Raw genomic sequence first — 22,986 nt, 5'->3', positions numbered from 1 at the left:
CGGTACAAGTAAACACATGGGTTGTGTTAGGGTAGCTAAGAATAGGAACAGGTGCATGTATACTTGTGTATACACTAATGCTAGGAGTTTGGTAAATAAATTTGAGGTATTGCTCAAAACATCAAAGGCAGATATTGTTGGAATATCAGAGATGTAGTGTCACACAGATATAAGGAATGTGGATATCAGAGATGTGGTGTCACACAGGCATAAGGAACGCCGAACTGGAATTTTGGGAGTACAATGTGTAAAGATTGGATAGACAGGATAGGAAGAGAGGTGGGGTTATGCTATTAGTTAAGAAACACATAAAATACAAGGAAGTGAAGCCAGTCAACATTGCTGGACAGTGCAGTGTCGAGTCAGTTTGGTGTGATATAAGCATTGGGAGATCAAAATTGAGAGTAGGAGTGTGCTATAGTTAATTTCCCAGATACTGACTGGAATTTGTGGGTTGGTCAATCACACACTAGCAAGGCTTTTGTGGATTTATTGGATGACTGTTTTCTACATCAGCATGTTTGGGAGGCAACTAGAGGGAGCAATACTCTCGATCTGACTATCAGTGGTGATTCTTCATGCATTAAGAATCTGCAGATAAAGGAACCACTACGTGGCAGTGATTACAGTGTACTGAAGTGGGATTTACTCAAAGAGGTAACTACCATCAGGGGTAAAGGTGACTATGGTGGTCTAAGACAGTATTTAAATTCTATACGGTGGGACCAACTGATGATATTACCAACAGAAAATTCAAAATGGGAAGCATTCAAAGAATTTATCTTGGAAGCTACTAGGCTTTATATACCAACTAAGAAATATTGTTCAAGATTTAGGTTCAAGGCTAAATGGATGTCAGATGAACTAACGAGACATCTGGCAGAGAAGAAAAATGCATGGGATACATAAATTAATGGGTGACATGGAAGCGTATGATAGATATAAGCTGGTCTGTAACCAAGTCACAAAGGAGATAAGGCAGGCAAAGGCAGATTATGAGAAATCCTTGGCAAAGGATGCAAAGAAAAACATCAAAGAGTTCTTTAACTATGTAAACTCTAGAAGGAAAGGGATGAATCAGATTGGTCCACTGGATATTGATGGTTCAGCTGTTGATGATCCTGTTCAAGTGGCTAACAAACTAAATGGTCCACTGGATATTGATGGTTCAGCTGTTCATGATCCTGTTCAGGTGGCTAAGAAACAAAATGAGTATTTTGCCTCAACATTCACACATAAGGAATTATTTATGGAGGGGAATGCCAGATAGAACTTTGGCAGTGAGCTAGATTATTTTGTAATAACTGAGAGAAAGTGGAGAAGAAATTGTGAAGATAAACATAAAAAAGGCACCCAGGGTGCATGGGATCTATCCATTTATATATTAATGGAGGCAGCAAAGGAAGTAAGCAAACCCTTAGCCATAATTATGAGAGCTTCTTTGGACTCAGGGGAGGTACCCATGGATTGGAGATGTGCAAATGTGACCCCAATTCACAAAGGAGGATCAAAGGGCGACACAAGTAATTATAGACTAACAAGTCTATAATTAACAGAAGTTTAACTTCTGTTCCAGGAAAAGTAATGGATGCGCTGGTTAAAGAAGCACTGCAGGATCATCTAGACAAGACCTCAGTTATAGCTCAGACATAGCACAGTTTTTTAAGGGAAATTCTTGCCTGACCAATTTGATTGAATACTATGATATGGTCACAAAGGAACTGGATGCAAGGAATAACTTTGATATCATATATTTGGATCTTAGAAAGGCTTTTGATACTGTTGCACACGGAAGACTGCTGAACAAATTGGAGCAGTGTGGCATTGGAGGCAAATTGCTGCTATGGATAAAGGGATGGTTGAGTGGGAGAAGACAGAGAGTGGTAATCAATGGACACAGCTCATCATAGACTAATGTTATTAGTGGAGTCCCTCAGGATTCATTGTTAGGTCCATTGTTGTTTTCTGTATTTATAAATGATACTGATGATGGTATATCAAGCTTAACGTCCAAGTTTGCAGATGATACGAAGGTTGGCCGGGTTGTTAAGGACACTAATGACAGTACGCTGCTGCAACAGGATCTAGAAAAGTTGAGCAGATGGGCTGAGAGGTGGCAAATGAAGTTTAACATTAGTAAATGAAAAGTACTACATATGGGAAGCAGTAATCCCAGAGTAAAGTATCAACTCTGTGGTACCACACTGACAGTGGTAGAGAACAAAAAGGACCTGGGGGTAATTGTGCAAGTAGATATGAAGTTTTCTGAGCAGTGCAGATGGTCTGCAAAAGTAGCTCATGGTGTTTTGTCAATGATATACAAGAATTTTTCTAGCAGGGTTAAGGAGTTGATTATTCTCTTGTATACGGCAATGGTCAGGTCATACCTTGAGTACTGTATGCAGGTCTGGAGGCCTCATTTTAAGAAAGATTTAGAGCTTTCGGAACGATTACAGAGAAGGGCAACAAGATTAGTGAATGGAACAAAAGGATGCTCTTATTAGCATTAGTAGAGGCATATGATGCAAGAAAGCAAGCTTATTCAGCATCAGCCAAAAAAAAAAAAAAGACACAACCACTACTCCCATTTCACCCCTCCGTTCGTTCGAAATACCTGTCCAGCTGAGCCTTAAATTTGTTTAGGCTATCAACTTCAACAACAAGTGATGGAAGTCTATTCCACAAACCAACTGCCCGCTGGCTAAAGGCAAATTTCCGCACATCTATCCGACATCCGTCCTTACTCAATTTGAATTTAAAATTATGAAGAAAGGCTTAAATTTTGCAAATTACTGTGTCTGGAGACTAGGCACCTGAGAGGTGATCTGATTCAGGTGTACAAAGCCTTGAATAGTTTGAGCATGCTCAATGCTGATGGGATTCTTCTTCTGTCTCGGAATAATTACCTGAGAGGGCATAAATTTAAATTGAGGAAAGACAGTTGTAGGATATATGTGTGGAAGTTTGCCTTTAGCCCAGCATTTTATTGGTTGGTGGAACAGACTTCCATCCCTTGTTGTGGAAGTTGATAGCCGAAATAAATTTAAGGCTGAGCTGGATAGGTATTTGGAATGAACGGAGGGGTGAAACGGGTGCATTTTTTTTTTTTTTTGGCTGATGCTGCATAAGCTTGCTTTCTTGCATCATATGCCTCTACTAATGCTAATACTAAAAGGACAGGCACTGACAAATGAAATCTATTCATGAAAAAAAAAAAAAAAGAAGTAGCATCTAATCCCATAAAAGATAATTGTCTTATTATATAAACACTGCAATATTATTTTACTGTATTATTTAACTGATTCTTACCTTCATTTAGCTTTCTATTTTTTCTATTGGGTTCATCCTTTTCATGTAATTCATTCTTCCTGACACTTGATTCTCCTTCTGAATGAGCATGGGTCTCTTCGAAGATTCTTTTTTTTTTATAAGAAATTTTTGTTTGCTGATTTTCAGTTTCTGTTTTAGTAACACAACTTTCATCTGAAGAATTTTCTGTGTTCTTTCTCTTCTCGTGCAAACTGCCTTTATTCAAAGATTGTGATCCATGTATAAATTTCACAACATATGCTAACTGTTCCCTTAAAAGAAAGAGTGTTTCACCATCTTTTATCACTTTTGATTCTCCAGTATAGAGAGAACAGCCATCTGTCTGGGAAGGATTTGGTCCAAGTTGAACTACTCTCACTTCTTTCTGCAGGAAATCTGCAGTCACTTCAACTATGAGGAGAGATGTGAAAATTAGTAATAAATAACATTTTATAATAAAATATTCATAAATGGTATTTTTTGTTATTATAATAATTCTGAGATGGCTGTTATTAGGTTAAAATATTTGAAACTACTGTTATTTTGTCATGCAATAGGTCTATATAAAAACTATTTACTGAAATTAGATTTTCATTATTGAGTCCTTTGAGTAGAGAAAACATTTTCTACAATTTTATTAAGGCCAGGAATGGAATGAAATATGTGCAACAGGTGCTTTATCTTTCTCTAGGTGTGGTAATTTATTTCATGAGAATTTCACCTTGTAATTCGTTATACAGAAGAAGATTTCTTACACAGATTCAAAAAAATAAGCAGCATCTGGTACGTCATAGTCTTGTTTTGTAATATGTTCAAAGTTATTTCAATAAAACTTGCTTCCTATTTGCTTCCAGTTGAATTGCATTGTGGTAACAAACATTCTAGTTGAGAAAAGTATAAAAATCAGTGTCAAATTATGTGGTATAATTTGACACTGATTTTTATATTTTCTATATTATTTATATTTTCAGTCTTCATTATCCTCCAACAAGTATTGGGCCACAGCACCCCACCTTAACCAATACTAAAAAATGGTTAGCAGTATTGGTAAGTACTACTAACAGAATCCTCTTCTGTTTCTTCAGTGATTGTGATCATGCTGCTACACCTTTATAAAAACTTATCCTAAAAGAAGAGGAGGAAAAAACATGCAAAATGTATGATTATTAGAATATATTAGTAATTGAGTCAACATTTTACACATCATCATCATCATCAGCCATTTTCAATCCACTGCAGGATGAAGGCCTCTCCAGCAACTTTCCAGTTCCTTCTGTTTTGAGCACTGGCCATCCATTAACTACACACAAACTCATGAATTTCATCTATCCATCTCCGCCTTTGTCTTCCAGGTTTTCTTCTAGCTCCTCTTGGATACCATTCTGTTATTTTCTTAGTCCATCTGTCATCATGTCTTCGAGCTATGTGTCCTGCCCAAGACCATTTTAGTTCTTTAGTTTTGATAAGAATGTCCTTTACTTGAGTTTGCTGCCTAATCCATGTGTTTCTCTTCTTATCTAACAGACTGATTTCCAATATGATTCGTTCCATTCTTCGCTGTGTAGTTCTCAGCTTCTCTTCCATTCTTTTGGTGAGTGCCCAAGTTTCACTTCCATAAGTCATGGTGGGGAGTATACATTGGTTCATTATTTTACATTTCAGACAAACTGGGATATTGTTCTTCAGTATGTGACTATATTTCCTGAATGCTATCCATCCAAAATTTATTCTTCTCTTGACTTCCAGCCATTTATCATTATTACAGCTAATAACTTGTCCCAGATAAGTATATGACTCCACCTTTTCAATTACTGCTCCTTCAATCATTATTTCCCTTTCTGTGGCATACTTATTCATCATTACTTTTGTTTTAGCCATATTCATCTTTAGTCCAAAATCCTTACTAACTGTGCATAACTGATTAAGATTTTCCTCTAATTCTTTGGGATCGTGGCTTATGACCACAATGTCATCTGCAAATCGTAAATGGTTTATGTACTCTCTGTTCACACTGATTATTTTCTGCGACCAGTCTAATCTTCTGAAAGCTTCCTCAAGGGCAGCAGTAAACAGCTTCGGAGATATTGTCTCCTTGTCAAACTCCTTTCTCAATTTTAAATTTCCTGCTGTCTTTGTCTAATCTAATAAAGTAGGTAGCATTCTCATATATTTTGAAGAAAATATATTCTCATATATTTTCTTCAAAATCATAATATTGGGGTATCTATGCCTTATCTTTCCAGTGCCCGAAACATTGCCTTATGCTGTATGGAGTCAAATGACTTTTCATAATCCACAAATGCCAGGCATAATGGTGTTTTATATTCATTTGCTTTCTCCATTAGCTGTGATATCACGTGAAGGTGATCCATAGTTGAGAATCCTGTCCTAAAGCCAGCTTGCTCTTTCGGTTGATTCTCATCAAGTATTCTTTCTAATCTGTTAGTAATGACCCTTGTGAACAACTTGTAGATGTGGGATAACAAGCTAACTGGTCTATAATTTTCAATTTCTGATTTATCTCCTTTCTTATGCAGCAAAACTATGATTGCATTATTCCACTGCTTAGGCATCACACCGTTTCTAATGCACTTTGTGAAGAGCCTTGCCAGTTTTTGTGTTATGTCTCTTCCTCTCGATTTTAACAACTCTACAGTAACTTCATCTTCCCCCGGGCTTTCTGATTCTTCATTTTCTTCAATGCATGTTCTACCTCATCAGGAAGAATATCGGGTATGTCGTATGTGTTGCTACTTTGCAATTCATCTTCCCCACTGCTGGCATCATTCCCTCGCTCCTTGTGTAATTCTCTATAGTAGTCTTCTGCTATTTGAATTATGCCTTTTCTGCTGTTTATAAGTACACCATTGCTATTCTTCAGTTTCAGTATCATTTGTCTTTCTGTATTACTGCTCATGGCTGCTGATTTAAATCCTTTGTTTTCCCCTAATGCTTGTTCTACTTTTCTTGTGTTAAATATTCTTATGTCCTCTCTGAGTCTTTCTAATGGCTTTGCATAACTCAGTATACTCAATTTTCTCCCTGTCAGTGTTTTTCTTGCTCTTCATTTGTCGTCTTCGATTCATCATGATAAGTGTTTCTTGACTAATTTTTTCTTCTTTGGATTTCTTTTTCCCTATAGGTTTCTTGGGCTTTATCACTTCCAGAAAGCTGTAATATTCCTCGTCGATATCTTGGTCCTCAGTAGTCTGCAGAAGCTCAAACTTGTTCTTAAGTTCCAGTACATACTGCTTTTTCTCCTCTTCTGTTATCTCAAAGACCTTTGTATTATTTACTCGAGTCAGTTTTTTCCTTTCCTTTCCTACGTCTATACATACTTTTACACATACTTTTGTTTAAAGATCTACATCAGTTATTTAGCATTATCAAGATCAAGTATTATTCTTTTCTAATCACTAGATCATGGTTAAGTATTTAGAGTAGAAAACTTGCTCCTTATTCAAAGAGTCAAGCATTCTAGTCTCTTGACAAAGCTACTGGCCACAACTTCTGCCCATCTATGTAAAAACCTGATGATTTTGTTGTCTTCTCAGCTAAAGATAACACTGACTTATTACCATTCTCCTTTTCTTTTAACTCTTTTATTGATGATATTGGTAAACCATCTCCTAACATTCCCAGTACACTCCACTTAATGCATCATGTGGTTTCTGTCAAAAGGATGTCAGAAGAATTTTGAACAATCTTGATGCACAGAAAGCTTGAGATCCTGATGGCATTTCTCCACTTATTCTCAAAACTTGTCATTTACACTATTTTATTCCTCTGGTATTTTTCTTGGAAATGTGCTCATATCCAGTTAAAAAAAAAAAAAAAAAAAAAAACGGTTGAAAAATCCTTCCCATCCAATTATTCACCCATTGTCACTGCACTTACAACTACTCTTTCAAAAGTGGCAATTAACGGAGAAATCCATTAATTGCTAACACCAAAACTATCTCAGAACCTTCCATCTGATTAATGATTGACTTAATGAATTCCATCAGTGTCAATCCACTGGTGATTTACGGACTTATGTTACCCACCTATGGACAAATTCAATGGAAAGGTTTGGTGGCTCTTAAGCTGTTGTTGTTATTTGTTTTTTATGAGCATTAGCAAGCAAAGCCATATTGCTCCGGGGATATGCAGTGGTCATTCCTTGACCTTTCTGCATCCTCCGTATTTGGTGGCTCACGGGCTCGAACTGCGGTCTAATCAAGAAGCATGTGCTACGCACTGCTGCTCCTGCCCACCTGGCTACGGAGGTGCCGGCTCTTAGCATTAGCATTGGCATATAATGCAAGAAAGCAAGCTTATGCAGCATCAGCCAAAAAAAAAAAAAAAAAAAAACTTCCACTTCACCCCTCTGTTCGTTCGAAATACCTGTCCAACTGAGCCTAAAATTTATTTAGGCTATCAACTTCCACAACAAGGGATGGAAGTCTGTTCTACCAACCAACTACCAGCTGGCTAAAGACAAATTTCTGCACATCTATCCTACATTTGTCTTTCCTCAATTTGAATTTATGCCTCTCAGGTGATTATTCTGAGCAAGAGGAAGAATCCCATCAACATTGAGCATGCTCAAAGCATTCAAGGCTTTATACACCTCTATCAGATCACCTTGCTGGTGCCTAGTCTCCAGACTGTAATTTGCAAAACTTAAGCCTTTCTTCGTAAGAGCATCCTTTTGTTCCATTCACTAATCTTGTTGCCCTTCTCTGTACTTGCTCCAGCAGCTCTACATCCTTCTTGAAATGAGGCCTCCAGACATACAGTATACAGTACTCAAGGTGTGGCCTGACCATTGCCTTATACAAGGGAATAATCACCTCCTTATTCCTGCTAGAAAAATTCCTGTATATCATTGACAAGACACCATGAGCTACTCTTGCAGCACGTCTGCACTGATCAGAAAACTTCATATCTGCCTGCTCAATTACCCCCCAAGGTCCTTTTCATTCTCTACCACTGTCAGTGTAGTACCACAGAGTTGATATGTTGCTCTGGGGTTGCTGTTTCCCATATGTAGTACTTTACATTTGTCAATGTTAAACTTCATTTGCCACCTCTCAACCCATCTGCTCAACCTTTCCAGATCCTGTTGCAGCAGCATAGCGCCAGTAGTGTCCTTAACAACCCTGCCAAATAATAGCATAACCCCTCCTCCCTTCCTATCCTTTCTGTAGATGTTGTACTTGCCAAATTCCAGTTCTGCATTCCTTATATCTGTGTGACACCACGTCTCTGATATCCCAACAATATCCGCCTTGATGCTTTGAGCAATACCTTAAATTCGTCAAATTTATTTACCAACTCCTAGAATTGGTGTACACGCAAGTTGTTATTGTTGTTTGGTTTTTAGGAGCATTAGCAACTAAGGCCATATTGCTCCGGGGATATGCGGTGGTCATTCCCTGAACTTTCCGCATCCTCCGTATTTGGTGATGACGGGCTCGAACCCCGGTCTAAATCAAGAAGCGTGTGCTACGCAATGCTGCTCCTTCCCACCTGGCTATGGAGGTGCCTATATACATGCAAGTATACATGCACCTGTTCCTATTCTTAGCTACACTAACACAAGCCATGTGTTTAATTGTATTGCAAATGACTCCCAGCAGTCTCTGAAATATCCTGCATCTTGTTTCCCAGGCTTCTGCTCATTCCAATAGAAGCAGTGCAAGAATCGCTTTCACCTCTGCCAGTGGCTATTGTTAGTCTATTAGTCCTTGTATCCCCCCAAGCTAGCAGTTTTCCGACCCACCTAACACTGCCTCGATAGCATCAGCAAATATTCTTCACCCTTTCTATTTAAGTGTATTCCATCCCTGTAGAAGCAGTCTCTCCTGTTAACAAGTACAGACCAGGCTGAAAAAAATTCTACCCCTTGAGCCTTGCACAATCTTTCCAGGGCTGAATTGATTGATAAGGCTCTCATCATATACTCCCTCCTATCGTGTCTGGGCAGAATTGCAGACATTTGAATTCAACCCTAATTCACAGCTTTTTTTCAACAGTGACCTGTACTTTTTAAGTAATTCTGCCGGTCTCCTACTCTTAATATCGTTAGTGCCAATGTGTACAACTATATCACCTTTTGTGCCCTTAAAAGATGATATCCGCTCTACAACGTCAACCTTTGCCTCTGGCAGACATATCCTGGTCCTGTTCCACCTATCCTTTTTTCAAAGCATGTTCCCCAGTTTCCCTGAGAATAGAGTCACCAATAACTACTAGTTCCTGTGGGACTAGTGCATTCTGCATTTGGGGTTGCCGCTATATTGCATGATGACCAAGTGCAAACTCTGGTGTTGATGTGGGCAGCTGAGAGCTTGATGGGCCCCTCAATTTAGATCCTTCGAGGGCATCCACCCTGTCCTTCAAGCTCTCATATAGGCCCATAACAACGCTGAGTTTGTAGCCTGATTTCGTTACACTCCTTGCATCGCGCACACACAAAGACATCCCCCCATGGCAATATCATGTCCCGTACCCGATTGCTCCACAAACATCATGCAAACAGTGCATTTTAAAAGCAGTTAGCTCTTAAGCAGTTACTCGAGATATCTATGACTATTGTGTTTGGCATAAAGATCTTCTAAAGAGCTTCAACCATATGGATTGCAGATTTTTTTTCTTTTGCAATTGGGTATCCAGTTTCTTCACTGACTGCTTTTTGTGGGTGATGGTTGAAAGCTCTCTGTTTCTAACTTTTCCACTAATGCCGGTTTTACCCAAGGATCAGTTCATTCCCCCCCACTCTTTTCCTTGTATATTAATGATCTTCTTCCAGTGAGTGTAAAACCTAATCATAGGTTTTCTGATGATAGCACATTGCATTCCATCTTTCTCTGCATAAATAGCTTCATTTGAATATCCATCCATCAATTAGTTAAATGCTAATCTCCAGGGACAAAGACAGTTAATTTCAATTGTTCTAAAACTCAGTCCTGTTTTTTTATTTTGTAAAAAGAAGGCTATGTTACTCTTCAATGACACTCAAATTTCTAAACAGGATCGTATACCTCTATTACAGATTATCCTATCTTGTAATCTCTCTCTTGGTATAAGCACATCACAAATGTTGCCTTGTCTGCATGTAAAATTAGGGTTGAATTTGAAAGTGTCTGCAATTCTGCCCAGACATGATAGGAGGGAGTATATGATGAGAGCCTTGTCGATCAATTCGGCCCTGGAGGGATTGTGCAAGGCTCAAGGGGTAGAATTTTTTTCAGCCTGGACTGTACTTGTTAACAGGAGAGATTGCTTCTACAGGGATGGGATACACTTAAATAGAAAGGGTGCAAGAATTTTTGCTGATGCTGTCGAGGCAGTGTTAGGTGGGTCGGAAAACTGCTAGTTGGGGGGGGATACAAGGACTAATAGATTAACAGTAGCCACTGGCAGAGGTGGAAGTGATTCTTGCACTGCTTCTATTGAAATGAGCAGAAGCCTGAAAAACAAGATGCAGGATATTTCAGAGACTGCTGGGAGTCATTGCGGTACAAGTAAACACATGGGTTGTGTTAGGGTAGCTAAGAATAGAAACAGGTGCATGTATACCTGCGTGTACACCAATGCTAGGAGTTTGGTAAATAAATTTGATGAATTTGAGGTATTGCTCAAAACGTCAAAGGCAGATATTGTTGGGATATCAGAGACGTGGTGTCACACAGATATAAGTAATGCGGAACTGGAATTTGGGGAATACAATGTGTATAGAAAGGATAGACAGGACAGGAGGGGAGGAGGGGTTATGCTATTAATTAAGAAACACATAAAGTCCAAGGAAGTGAAGCCAGTTGACATCGATGGACAGGGCAGTGTCGAGTCAGTTTGGTGTGACATAAGCATAGGGAAATCAAAATTGAGAGTAGGAGTGTGCTATAGGCCTAATGACTCTGATGAGTATAATCAGATATTGTACAAGGAAATAGAGTGGGCCAGTAAATCAGAGAGTCTTATAATGGGGGATTTTAATTTCCCAGATATTGACTGGAATTTGTGGGTTGGTCACTCGCACACTAGCAAGGCTTTTGTGGATATATTGGATGATTGTTTTCTACATCAGCATGTTCGTGAGGCAACAAGAGGGAGCAATACTCTTGATCTGATTACCAGTAGTGATTCTTCATGCATTAAGAATCTGCAGGTAAATGAACCACTAGGTGGCAGTGATCACAGTGTGTTGAAGTGGGATTTACTCAAGGAGGTAACTACCATCAGAGGTAAAGGGAAGGGTTTTTGTTTTCGTAAAGGCGACTATGATGGTCTGAGACAGTATTTAAATTCTATACAGTGGGACCAACTGATGATGTTACCAACAACAAACTTAAAATGGGAGGCATTCAAGGAACTAATCTTGGAGGCTACCAGGCTTTACATAACAACTAAGAAATATTGTTCAAGGTTTAGGCCTAAATGGTTGTCAGATGAACTAATGAGACATGTGGCAGAGAAGAAAAATGCATGGGATACATACAAATTAATGGGTGACATGGAAGCCTATGATAGATATAAGTTGGTCTGTAACCAAGTCACAAAGGAGATTAGGCAGGCAGACTACGAAAAATCCTTGGCAAAGGATGCAAAGAAAAACAGAAAAGAGTTCTTTACATATTTAAACTCAAGAAGGAAAGGGATGAATCAGATTGGTCCACTGGATATTGATGGTTCAACAGTTGAGGATCCTGCTCAGGTGGCTAACAATTTAAACGAGTATTTTGCATCTAGATTCACGCAAGAGGAGTTATTCAGGAAGGAGAATGATGTAGGTAAAGTAAACATTGGCAGTGAGCTGGATGATTTTGTAATAACTGAGAGGAAAGTGGAGGAGAGATTGTTGAGGATAAACATAAAAAAGGCACCTGGGGTGGATGGGATCTATCCAGTTATATTAAAGGAGGCAGCAAAGGAAGTAAGCAAGCCCCTAGCCATAATTATGAGAGCTTCTTTGGACTCAGGGGAGGTACCCATAGACTGGAGATGTGCAAATGTAACCCCAATTCACAAAGGAGGATCAAAGGCTGACACAAGTAATTATAGACCTGTTAGTTTAACTTCTGTTCCAGGTAAATTAATGGAGGCACTGGTTAAAGAAGCACTGCAGGATCATCTAGACAAGAATTCAGTTATAGCTCAGACGCAGCATGGTTTTGTTAAGGGCAGGTCTTGCCTGACCAATTTGATTGGATACTATGATGTAGTCACAAAAGAACTGGATGCAGGGTATAACTTTGATATTATATATTTGGATCTTAGAAAGGCTTTTGATACTGTTGCACATGGAAGACTGCTGCACAAATTGGAGCAGTGTGGCATTGGAGGCAAATTGCTGCTATGGATAAGGGGATGGTTGAGTGGCAGAAGACAGAGAGTGGTGATCAATGGACACTGCTCAACGTGGACTAATGTTATTAGTGGAGTTCCTCAGGGTTCAGTGTTGGGTCCGTTGTTGTTTTCGGTGTTTATGAATGATATTGATGATGGGATATCAAGTTTAATGTCCAAGTTTGCAGATGATACAAAGGTTGGCAGGGTTGTTAAGGACACTACTGACGCTATGCTGCTGCAAGAGGATCTGGAAAGGTTGAACAGATGGGCTGAGAGGTGGCAAATGAAGTTTAACATTGACAAATGTAAAGTACTACATATGGGAAACAGTAACCCCAGAGCAATGTATCAACTCTGCAGTACTACACTGACAGTGGTGGAGAATGAAAAGGACCTGGGGATAATTGTGCAGGCAGATATGAAGTTCTCTGAGCAGTGCAGACGAGCTGCAAGAGTAGCTCATGGTGTCTTGTCAATGATAAAGAGGAATTTTTCTAGCAGGGATAAGGAGGTGATTATTCCCTTGTATAAGGCAATGGTAAGGCCACATCTTGAGTACTGTATACAGGTCTGGAGGCCTCATTTCAGGAAGGATGTGGAGCTGCTGGAACGGGTACAGAGAAGGGCAACAAGATTAGTGAATGGAACAAAGGGTTGCTCTTACGAAGAAAGGCTTAAGTTTTGCAAATTACAGAGTCTGGAGACTAGGCACCGGAGAGGTGATCTGATAGAGGTGTATAAGGCTTTGAATGGTTTGAGCATGCTCAATGCCAATGGGATTCTTCATCTTGCTCAGAATAATCAGCTCAGAGGGCATAAATTCAAATTGAGGAAGGACGGATGTCGGATAGATGTGCAGAAATTTGCCTTTGGCCAGCGGGTGGTTGGTTGGTGGAACCGACTTCCATCACTTGTTGTTGAAGTTGATAGCCTAAACAAATTTAAAGCTCAACTGGACAGGTATTTCGAACGAACGGAGGGGTGAAATGGGAGAGGGTTTTTTTTTTTTTTTTTTTTTTGGCTGATGCTGAATAAGCTTGCTTTCTTGCATCATATGCCTCTACTAATGCTAATGCTAAAATACTGGGTTTTCTCTTTTTCTCTTGGCATTACTATTCTTCTAAACAAGTACTCAACTCTAAAAATCTAAAATCTGCCCTATCATGGAATATTGTTCTCACATCTGGGATTGTGCTTCCAAAATCTCTCTCTGGATTCTAGTTTAACTATGTTCCATTCATTCACCTTTCTCAGTTTTAAAACAAGAACATATGAAGGATTTACCATATCATTATTTTACTTTGATGTTGTGATTTTTTTTTTTTTTGTTTTTGCAAACCATAGCCAACTCTTTTCTTAAATGCATATTCCTTGAAACTATCCCATTACTACTTTAAGAAGGTGAATGCATACCCTTATAGCAACAGCATAGTCATTTATATAATAGAGCATTTGAAGCTTCCTCTCAAAAATTGCAGCAATGTCCATAAAACTTTTGCCAGGCATACTGGCTAATACATTCAACTCAATGGGCTGTCCATTAATTCATCAAAAATATTAGTATATCACATTTGTCAATCCCAGATCCTCAGTGATTAACTTTCTGTAAATAAACTCCATTGTTATTAACAAGCAGAACCATTATTTGTATTATTTTAATGAAATTATTTTCATGAAATGGACGATCTGATGGGCATGTCCATTAGTAAGCATTTAAAACTCGGTTTAATGAAGAAGTTCACATTAAGGTTTAAGGAATACAGATATGCTGTCATACTACACAGGATAACTTTCTTCTTTTCTTTGACATAATAAGTTAACTTTATTGCCAATCATTTAGCTTGGTGTTGCTGTTTGTAATCCCTACCATAAAAATCCAACCAAGCAGAGTGGAAGAAGTGCAAATGAACATGGATATCTCACTTTCGGAAACTGACTGTATTGTTACGTGACCTGTTATGAATCTCGGCGCTTCAGAAGAAAGTGCCCTTTCAGGGCACCTTCTTCTGGGTGCCCTGAAATGGTTCTTCAAGTTATCTTCAATGTGATCGCAATAAACTTTTGTAATAAAATCATATTTCAATACACACCGTCATTAACTTCGCTGTTGTATGTATGTGAGCTATATTTTTTTAGAACAGACGTACAAATAAAAGCAAAGCAAATCTTAGTTGTGAACATGTTAATAAAACCTCACCCTGTTTTTTAGAACACCGTCTTTCCTTTATTCTAGTCAAAGGTGAACGACCTATGACCACGGGTTTTTTATCAGATAAAATTACATTCCTGAACCGTTCACTTTCGCTTTTTAAAATACAATATGCAATGTCACAACTCATTTTCAAGCGTGCAAGCACATATTCCAAACGCCACATGAACAAACTTCACAGCTGAGATTGTTGACAATCCATGCAGAGCGCCCTCTTTGGCGACAGATTCTGCCAATTTATTCACAGTAATTTATTCTTTTTAGATTTTCCTTTTAAAGTATCTTGATAAACCCCTGGCTTGTAGCCGTGAAGGGCTACAAGCCAGAATTTAATCTGAAATTAGCATTGGAATTAGTGGAAAATGATGCAAGATAGCAAGCTTATATAGCATCAGCCAAAAAAAAAAAAAAAAAAAACTATCTCCCATTTTATCTATTCATTCCCCTCCAATAGTTTGTCGAATTCTTCCTTAAATTTATTTACGTTATCAACTTCCACAACAACAGATGGAAGTTTCTTCCAGCAAGCAACCATCTGCTGGCCAAGGCAAACTTCCACACATCTGTTTTTCAACTGGCCTTTCTCAATTTTTTTTGTGCCTCCTCATGCGTATACTATGAGCAAAAGGAAGAATTAGATCACCATGAGCTTGCTCAATCCATTGAAAACCTTAACGGGCCTAGTCTCCAGATGCTGCAATTTGCAGAACTTAAACCTTTATTGGTAGGAGCACCACTTTGTACCTTCACCAATCTTGTTGGCCTTCTCTGTACTCGTTTCAACAGCTCTACATCCTTACTAGAATGAGGCCCCCATACCTTAATGCAGTATTCAAGATGTGGCCTGACCATTGCCTTATACAATGGGATAATCACCTCCTTTTCCCTACTAGCAGAATTCCTGTATATCATTGATTATACCCCATAATTTGCTCTGGTAGACTGTCTGCACTGGTTAGAAAATTTCATATCTGACTGCACAATTACTACCAGATCTTTTTCATTTTCTGCCAACCTAGGTGTAGCACCACAAAATTGTTATGTTACGTTACGTTGGTACGAGATGATACAAAGGTTGGCAGAGTTGGTAATAACAGTAATGACAGTATGTTGCTGCAACAGGATCTGAAGAAGTTGGATAGATGGGCAGAGAAGTGGCAACTGAAGTTTAACATTGACAAATGCAAAGTATTGCCTATGGGTAGCAGAAACCCAAAAGAAATGTACCAACTGGTTGGTGTTACTCAGGGTGGTGGAGAATGAAAGAGAGCTGGGGATAATTGTGTAGTCAGATTATGAAGCTTTCTGAGTAGTGCAGTCAGGATACCAGGGGGTGTTGTCAATGATATACAGGAATTTTGCTAGCAGGAATAAGGAGGTGATTATACCTCTGTATAAGGCAATGGTCAGGCCACACCTTGAGTACTGCATACAGGTCTGGAAATCTCATTTTAGGAAGGATGTAGAGTTGTTGGAACGGGTACAGAGAAGGGCAACAAGACTGGTGAGAGGAACAAAGGGGTGCCCTTACGAAGAAAGGCTTAAGTTCTGCAAATTGCAGCTTCTGGAGACTAGGCGCCTGCAAGGCGATCTGATTGAAGTGTATAAGGCCTCTAATGTATTGAGCTGGCTCAATGCTGATGGGATTCTTCCTCTTGTCAGATTACAAACCTCAGGGGGCATAAACTGAAATTGAGGAAAAACAGTTGTCGAATAGATGTGGAGAAATTTGCCTTTGGTCAGCGGGTTGTTGATTGCTGGAACAAACTGCCATCTCTCGTTGTAGAAGTTGAAAGCTTAAATAAATTCAAGGCAGACCTAGACTCACATTCGTGGATTGTACTACGTACACAAAGAATTTCAAACTAATAAATGTTAAATTTATGCGGAACAAGTGACGCGGGTGTATTCGTTTTCTGAACTTAGACTACAACTGTGCACAAGCTTAACTAAAACCTACAAGACTTTTATTTTGGTTTTTAGGAATTGTACAACTGGACTGTGAATCTCACAATAAATAACGTCTTTTTTTTTTTTTTTTTTTTTGGAACTTTTGAAATTTGTTAAGAAACTCATCAAGAAACTTCTTATCAAGAATTCCCAACTAGTAAATGCTTAAATACAAGGAATAAGCGTTGTTGATATCTCGTTTCTCTTTACCCGAGCTATATTAGTGTGCAAGTCTAACGTTAACCCGCCAGCCTTATAATTTTTTTTTCTGACTAGTTAAACAAGACTGTGCTCTTATCCTACTTCATGATTCCTAAACTGAACTTTGATAAGAAGAGGCAAGACATTGAAAATACTGTCTACTCCAGAAATTGGAGTGGGAATTGATGTTTGTACAAAATCTATTGCATCCTTACTGATGTTACTATTGTAAATAACGTGTATATAGATTAAAAACTTTCATCCATACTTGGTCAAGACTTAATTTTGATAAAAAGCAGGTCTTCAAGAGCTAAGTGAAGGTCCTTTTACCACTAGTTGTAATTTTTTTTTTCTTTTCAGTTGGTAGCCAGGACCGGGCCTCCTAGGCACGGGATTGTTTAAGCTGTTCCTGACTCGGCTTCTTGTACATGGGACGAGCACAAGCCAACAGCTGTCCAGGTGTTAGCTGCTCCCGGTTGGCAAAGTGGCGTGACACTAAACAGAACACACATTACACTAACACCCAAAACCTGAAACCTTTTGGGACCTTTGTGTAGATGTTCTGCACCATCACAGAGCACTAAGGTGGAGATGGGCTTAGGTCTAGGAGCCACCACAATATAAAATTACACACACTAAATTAAAAGTGCAGAAAAATGCATAAAATTAATCAAATAATTGAAAATGAATCCTACAAAACAATAATTTTAAATCAATCAATAAAATTCGACTTAGCCGTCTCCGAATATTGAAGTTCAGCAGCCTCATCAGCAGACGTTTTTTGGAAATTAGTTGAAGCTAAGAAGGAGTATCAGAGACATCTGGTGAGTATGGGGTTGGCACACCCAGGGTCCTGAGCTGGATATCACCATTTTTCTCTTTCCTGGTGATCCCCTTCTACTTTTGTCTCTTTCTTTCTCTAGGGAGAACTAGGGAATTTTTTTTTTTTTTTTTTTTTTGGCTGGTGCAGCATAAGCCTCCGGCTTCCTTGCACCACATAGCTAATAATAATAATAATAATAATATCATATTACTTTACAGCCAAGATGATCTTTTAACAATCCTCCGATATGCACTTTATTTTGTCTCTGGGGAGTGTTTCTCCTGCTTTTTAGATGTTTATGACGTAAAAATGCTTCATTAGAAAGGAAATACCTTGATGCATAAACAATTATACCATTGTTATAATGGTAGCCAGGGAGGAAATTACTAGATACAATGGAAAACAATGGTAAACAAGAAGAAACAGTAGTCCTTCGTCATTGTTATCTTGTATAAAAGAAGCCTTTTGCTGATGTCAGGTTGAGAAACACTTGCAGAAGACAGAGAGCTTTTGTAATATTCATGCGGTTGGTAGCCAGGGGACGGTTGTGGTGGGTTGTTTCTCAGTATTTGATGGAGTATTCTATTGTAATATTCCTGCGGATGGTAGTCAGGGGACGGTTGTGGTGGGTCTTTTCTCTAGTCTTTCATGGTTAAATCTAGAAGATACATTTACAATGTTAACTGCCTTTTGAACAGGTTGATTCAGTTGAGTTTTTTCCGTTAATGCCCCCGCAGAAGAGAAAGCAAGATGAAAGTTGCAGTGGTTTGGCCCAAAATTGAGGCCGAGACGGTATATTAATACAGTTTTATTTCAAATCTTTCGAGTCCAAGTGGACTGAGTTTGTCAATTTGTATGTGTACATTGATCTTTGCGAGGTCAGTGTTTACCCTATACCTAAGAAACATCGGTAGAGAAAACTATGTTCCTTAAGCGCATTCTTATATGCTTATTCTTATTCTTATGTGCAATTTGTCTACACGAAATCAATGTTTATTGTGTACAGTGAAATTTGCGAAATCGGGGTTTTTTATGTCGTTGATCTCTAAGATTTCGTTGTTTATCCTCCAGTGAAACCTTTGTGAAATCTCTGTTTACAATGTACATTGACCGTTGCGAAATCAGTTTTCCTTATGTACATTAATCTTTACGAAATCAATGTTTATTACATAAGCTGACCATCCTAAATGCAGTGTTCATCATGGCCGTTGAACTTCAAATGTACATTGATCATTGCGAAATCTATAATTCCTATGGACAGCAGTCTCTGCAAAGTGTTTACTATAAACTTACCTTGGCGATATCTATCTTTACTCCAGACATTGATGTTTACGAAATCGATGTTTATCATGTAGGTTGATCTTTGCCAAATCGGTGCATAGGGTCAGGAATGGCTAGCGGAGGCTGCAAATCTCTTCCCAGTTAGAATGCTGCAAGCCTCACCACAAGAACTGTAAAAGTGATTAATTGGGGAAACTCTGGGGTCCGCAACAAACACACATAAATACTTAAATACTTTCCAGTTAGAATGTGTACCGAAGCAAATAGGACCATGACCGTTTGTCGTGCTTTGGTCAGTTTGTGTGATTTGTAGAATGAAAACCTTGAGTTTATTCTGTTATCATATTTAATAAAATGAATTTATTGGAAAAATGTTTGTCTTTATTCATTCCACTGCTTGATATTTACCATAGACCTGGAAATTGCGTGTGTATTGAGCTCTATTTTCAGTTTGCCCAATGAAAAACCAGAGTTTACGGGAGAAAATCCATGCTTCCCTCGCCTAAGGCTGATAACTCATCCACTTTGTGAAAAAGGCAATTAAAAATTACGTTATCGACGGGGCCAGAACTGATGTCTTTTACACCCATTGATTCATCCAACAGTGGGACTCAGGCGCTCGTAGTCTAATGTGGGTACCAAGAACTCGTAGTCTAATGTGGGTACCAAGAACTCTAATATAATAAAACTTCTGCAACTCTAAATATCGTCCAGCTCTTCTTAATTTTCATACTGTCCAATAGTATGTTCAGACGAGATTGATTTGTGATTAAACGAAGCACAACAAGCAACATATCCCATCAATAAAAAGGGGATTACACTGTAACTATCCGATAAACTCTTGGAATTGTTTCTCAGTCGATCAAATGGGCATAAAGGAACGCAACAGGAACTAATCAATTAATATAAGCTAAAACGTTTCAATTCATCTAAAACAATACTCATCAAGTGCAAAACTAAAATAGAATGCAAAATATAACAAAAACGCCAATAAACTATGTCCATCGATATATCATAAATAGGGAAATAACAAAAATTCAAAACAAGGCAACCGACAAAGCCCATAAAAGAAGTGATCCACCGACATGTGGATTGCCAGTAATCTCTAATAGAAAAAAGTGTCCTCTCTGAAAGTGTACAAGCCTTGATTTATGCCCTAAGGCAACGCTCCCAACAGTATGAATTATATCTCTTAAATTTCGAACATACAGTCCATATGGATCCAGGTTTCTGAAACCCCACATTGGAAACCCGTTTCAGACAATCTAAACTGAAAATGTTTTGCATTCATTGATGCATGTCCCGTAAGAATATAAGGTAGAATGAAAACCTTGCTTCAACATCAACAACAACTTCAACAACATCTTCCTTCCAGTGCAAGGATAAATATTTTAGTAACTAAAGTGGTTTTATCCCATCTCGTTTGCCAAACATGTATCAATTCATTTTTATTTTTTAATATCAGCATCAGTATTAATGGTAATCTAAATGATAACCTTATCCATGGACACCACTCCATGGATAAGGAAACAGGTTCAATGCATGCAACACGTCACAGAACGAGCTATAATTATGCACACTGATAGTTGCAAACGTGGGCCTGCAAGACGACATGAATTACCTCAACAGCTCAACAGAATTGATCACCTCAACAAATGCTAGACGCCGATTAACGTGGTGTAAGGAGCGCGAATCATGGACAGACGAGTCGAGGTTCGCACTCAAGAAGTCTGATGGCCGTTCTTGGGTGTGGAGAATGGTAGGGGAACAGTTCCTTCCTGATTGTATCCTCCCAACAATGAACTTTGGTGGAGACAGTGTCATAGTATGGGGCTGCTTTTCATAGTTTGGCTTTGGCCCATTACTCGTTATCGACAAAACCATGAATGCTGCGCAATAAAGGACAGCCTGGACAATTATACACTTCCAACGTTATGGCAATACTTCGGGAAAGCCTCATACCTGTATTAGTAAGATAACGCGCCATGCCATACTGTACGGGTCGTAACAGAGTGGTTTGAGGATATGGGTGTGGAAAAGTTGGTTTGGCCAGCCCAGAGTGTTGATCTCATTCCTAACGAGCATCTTTGGGATGTATTGGATCGTCGGATACGTGCACGTTGAGATCGCCCAAAGAACAAGGCCGAACTGGTGGCTGCGTTAAAGGCAGAGTTGAACAACATATCACCTGACATTTATAAAGAGCTGGTTTAGAGTATGCCGCGAAGATTGAAGACCGTCATAAAGCAAAGGGTTTCAGCAAAAATTTTAAATGACACAATAAAAGCTCTTTTTTTTTGTCTAAAGGCAGGTGTCCGAGTATTAATGGTTTATAACCCAATGGAAAACTATCTATGGTTGTTTTTATCCGTTAGAAACGTCAGTGCAAGGATAAATATTTTAGTAACTAAAGTGGTTTTATCCCATCTCGTTTGCCAAACATGTATCAATTCATTTTTATTTTTTAATATCAGCATCAGTATTAATGGTAATCTAAAAATTTCAAGAATTCAATAACGTAACCCGGTAAAAATCACTATGAAATCAAGAGGCATGGTTCCCGCAAGAACCTATAATGCTAATGATACTTTTCTACAAATTCGCAACATAATCAAAACCATAGTCCACTGAATAGCAATTAGTTTAGTTGTGAACCTAACGGTATCCACTCTACGAATCCATTGCTCCATAAACATATGTGACCATTGGGAGGAATATCTCCTTATAGTATAACATCATGGTTTTCCAGGATAACCCCTAATCAGTCCGTGATATCAGACCCAATGCACAAGTGAACTTCTTAATTTTAGCAGCTATATGCTGTACATTTAATTAGAAATTTAACTTATCATCAACCATCACTCCTAAATATTTTATTTATATAACCATTGGAAGCTGTTTGTTGATTATTTTAATTTGGGAGGGTCGCCTAATATCCAGCTCAGAGCCGGACACCATCATCTTTGTCTTATGAGAACTAATCCTCAACTTATTTGACTCAGCCCATGCCAGCACAGGAAGAACTGAATTAGCACTATTTTCTAATGAGAGACGAGAATTTCCACTTACCAACAAGGTAAGATCAATCGTTTGAGCAATTATTTTAGTATAATCAAAAACTTTTGAGATTCAATTCTGCAGTACCATATTCCATATATGACATGCACACTTGAGGACATCCTCTACAAATTCCCCAGGGATCTGCATGTGTCTAAATTTCACTACAGCTCATCTACCAAAAAAATAACTCCTTAAAAGACAGTAAAGATATGGAGTACAAAATGCAAAGGAGCGAGTACTCGAGGACTTCACCAATGGAAATGAAAAATAGTGCACAGTGAGACAAGATGTTTCGGGAGCAGTTTTAACTGCAAAGACAACTATATACTATTAAATAATTATTAATTGTGAGAGAGAGATTGATTTCATCCAAAAAAAAGAAAAAAACATAGATAAGAAAGTGCAAATTATGCAGTTCCTTTGTCACGTAGGTAACTATCCATCTGATGTTGAATTTCTTGAAACGGGCCAGTTCGATTATCTGCTGAGGCAACCTGTTCCAGTAATCAATAATTTGCTGGCTAAAAATGTAAATCTCTTTCAGTGCAATTTCAACTTATGACCTCTACATCTGGATTCTTTACAACTCCTCTCAGAACCGAATGAACTTCGATCAGTTCCTATCGAAGATTCTTGGTTGCCAAGTTCTTTAGGAAACATAAACGAAATCTTTACTACCACGGTTGCCCTTTTGCCGATCTGACCATTCATGTCCATCTTCTTCGGACCAGGGCGGCTGCAACCCTATTTGCCTCCCCAAACTATTTGGATTAAAAAATAAAATAAGGCGCAGAAATATTATAAAACATTTTCAATA

The 22,986-nt window shown here is 38.6% G+C and overlaps 1 protein-coding gene across 1 annotated transcript in view; it reads right to left on the bottom strand.

Moving 5' to 3' along the window:
• PNKP (Polynucleotide kinase 3'-phosphatase) overlaps positions 1 to 15,022 on the bottom strand; it is a 106,048-nt gene extending 91,026 nt beyond the window's left edge. Inside the window, exons 1-2 of the mRNA XM_090382286.1 lie at positions 14,843 to 15,022; positions 3,310 to 3,720 (exon numbers count right to left, since the gene is read on the bottom strand). Coding sequence (XP_090238412.1) covers positions 3,310 to 3,720; positions 14,843 to 15,020 — 589 coding nt within the window. The 5' untranslated portion in view covers positions 15,021 to 15,022. The remainder of the gene's footprint in view (positions 1 to 3,309; positions 3,721 to 14,842) is intronic.
• Between the last annotated feature and the right edge of the window lie 7,964 nt (positions 15,023 to 22,986).

The sequence above is a fragment of the Mastigoproctus giganteus genome, chromosome 10 (assembly GCF_048544385.1).
Source record: "Mastigoproctus giganteus isolate SK-2022 chromosome 10, ASM4854438v1, whole genome shotgun sequence".
Classification (NCBI taxonomy): domain Eukaryota; kingdom Metazoa; phylum Arthropoda; class Arachnida; order Uropygi; family Thelyphonidae; genus Mastigoproctus; species Mastigoproctus giganteus.
Note: the sequence above shows the minus strand (reverse complement) of the source record. Positions and strands in the feature narration are given on the sequence as shown.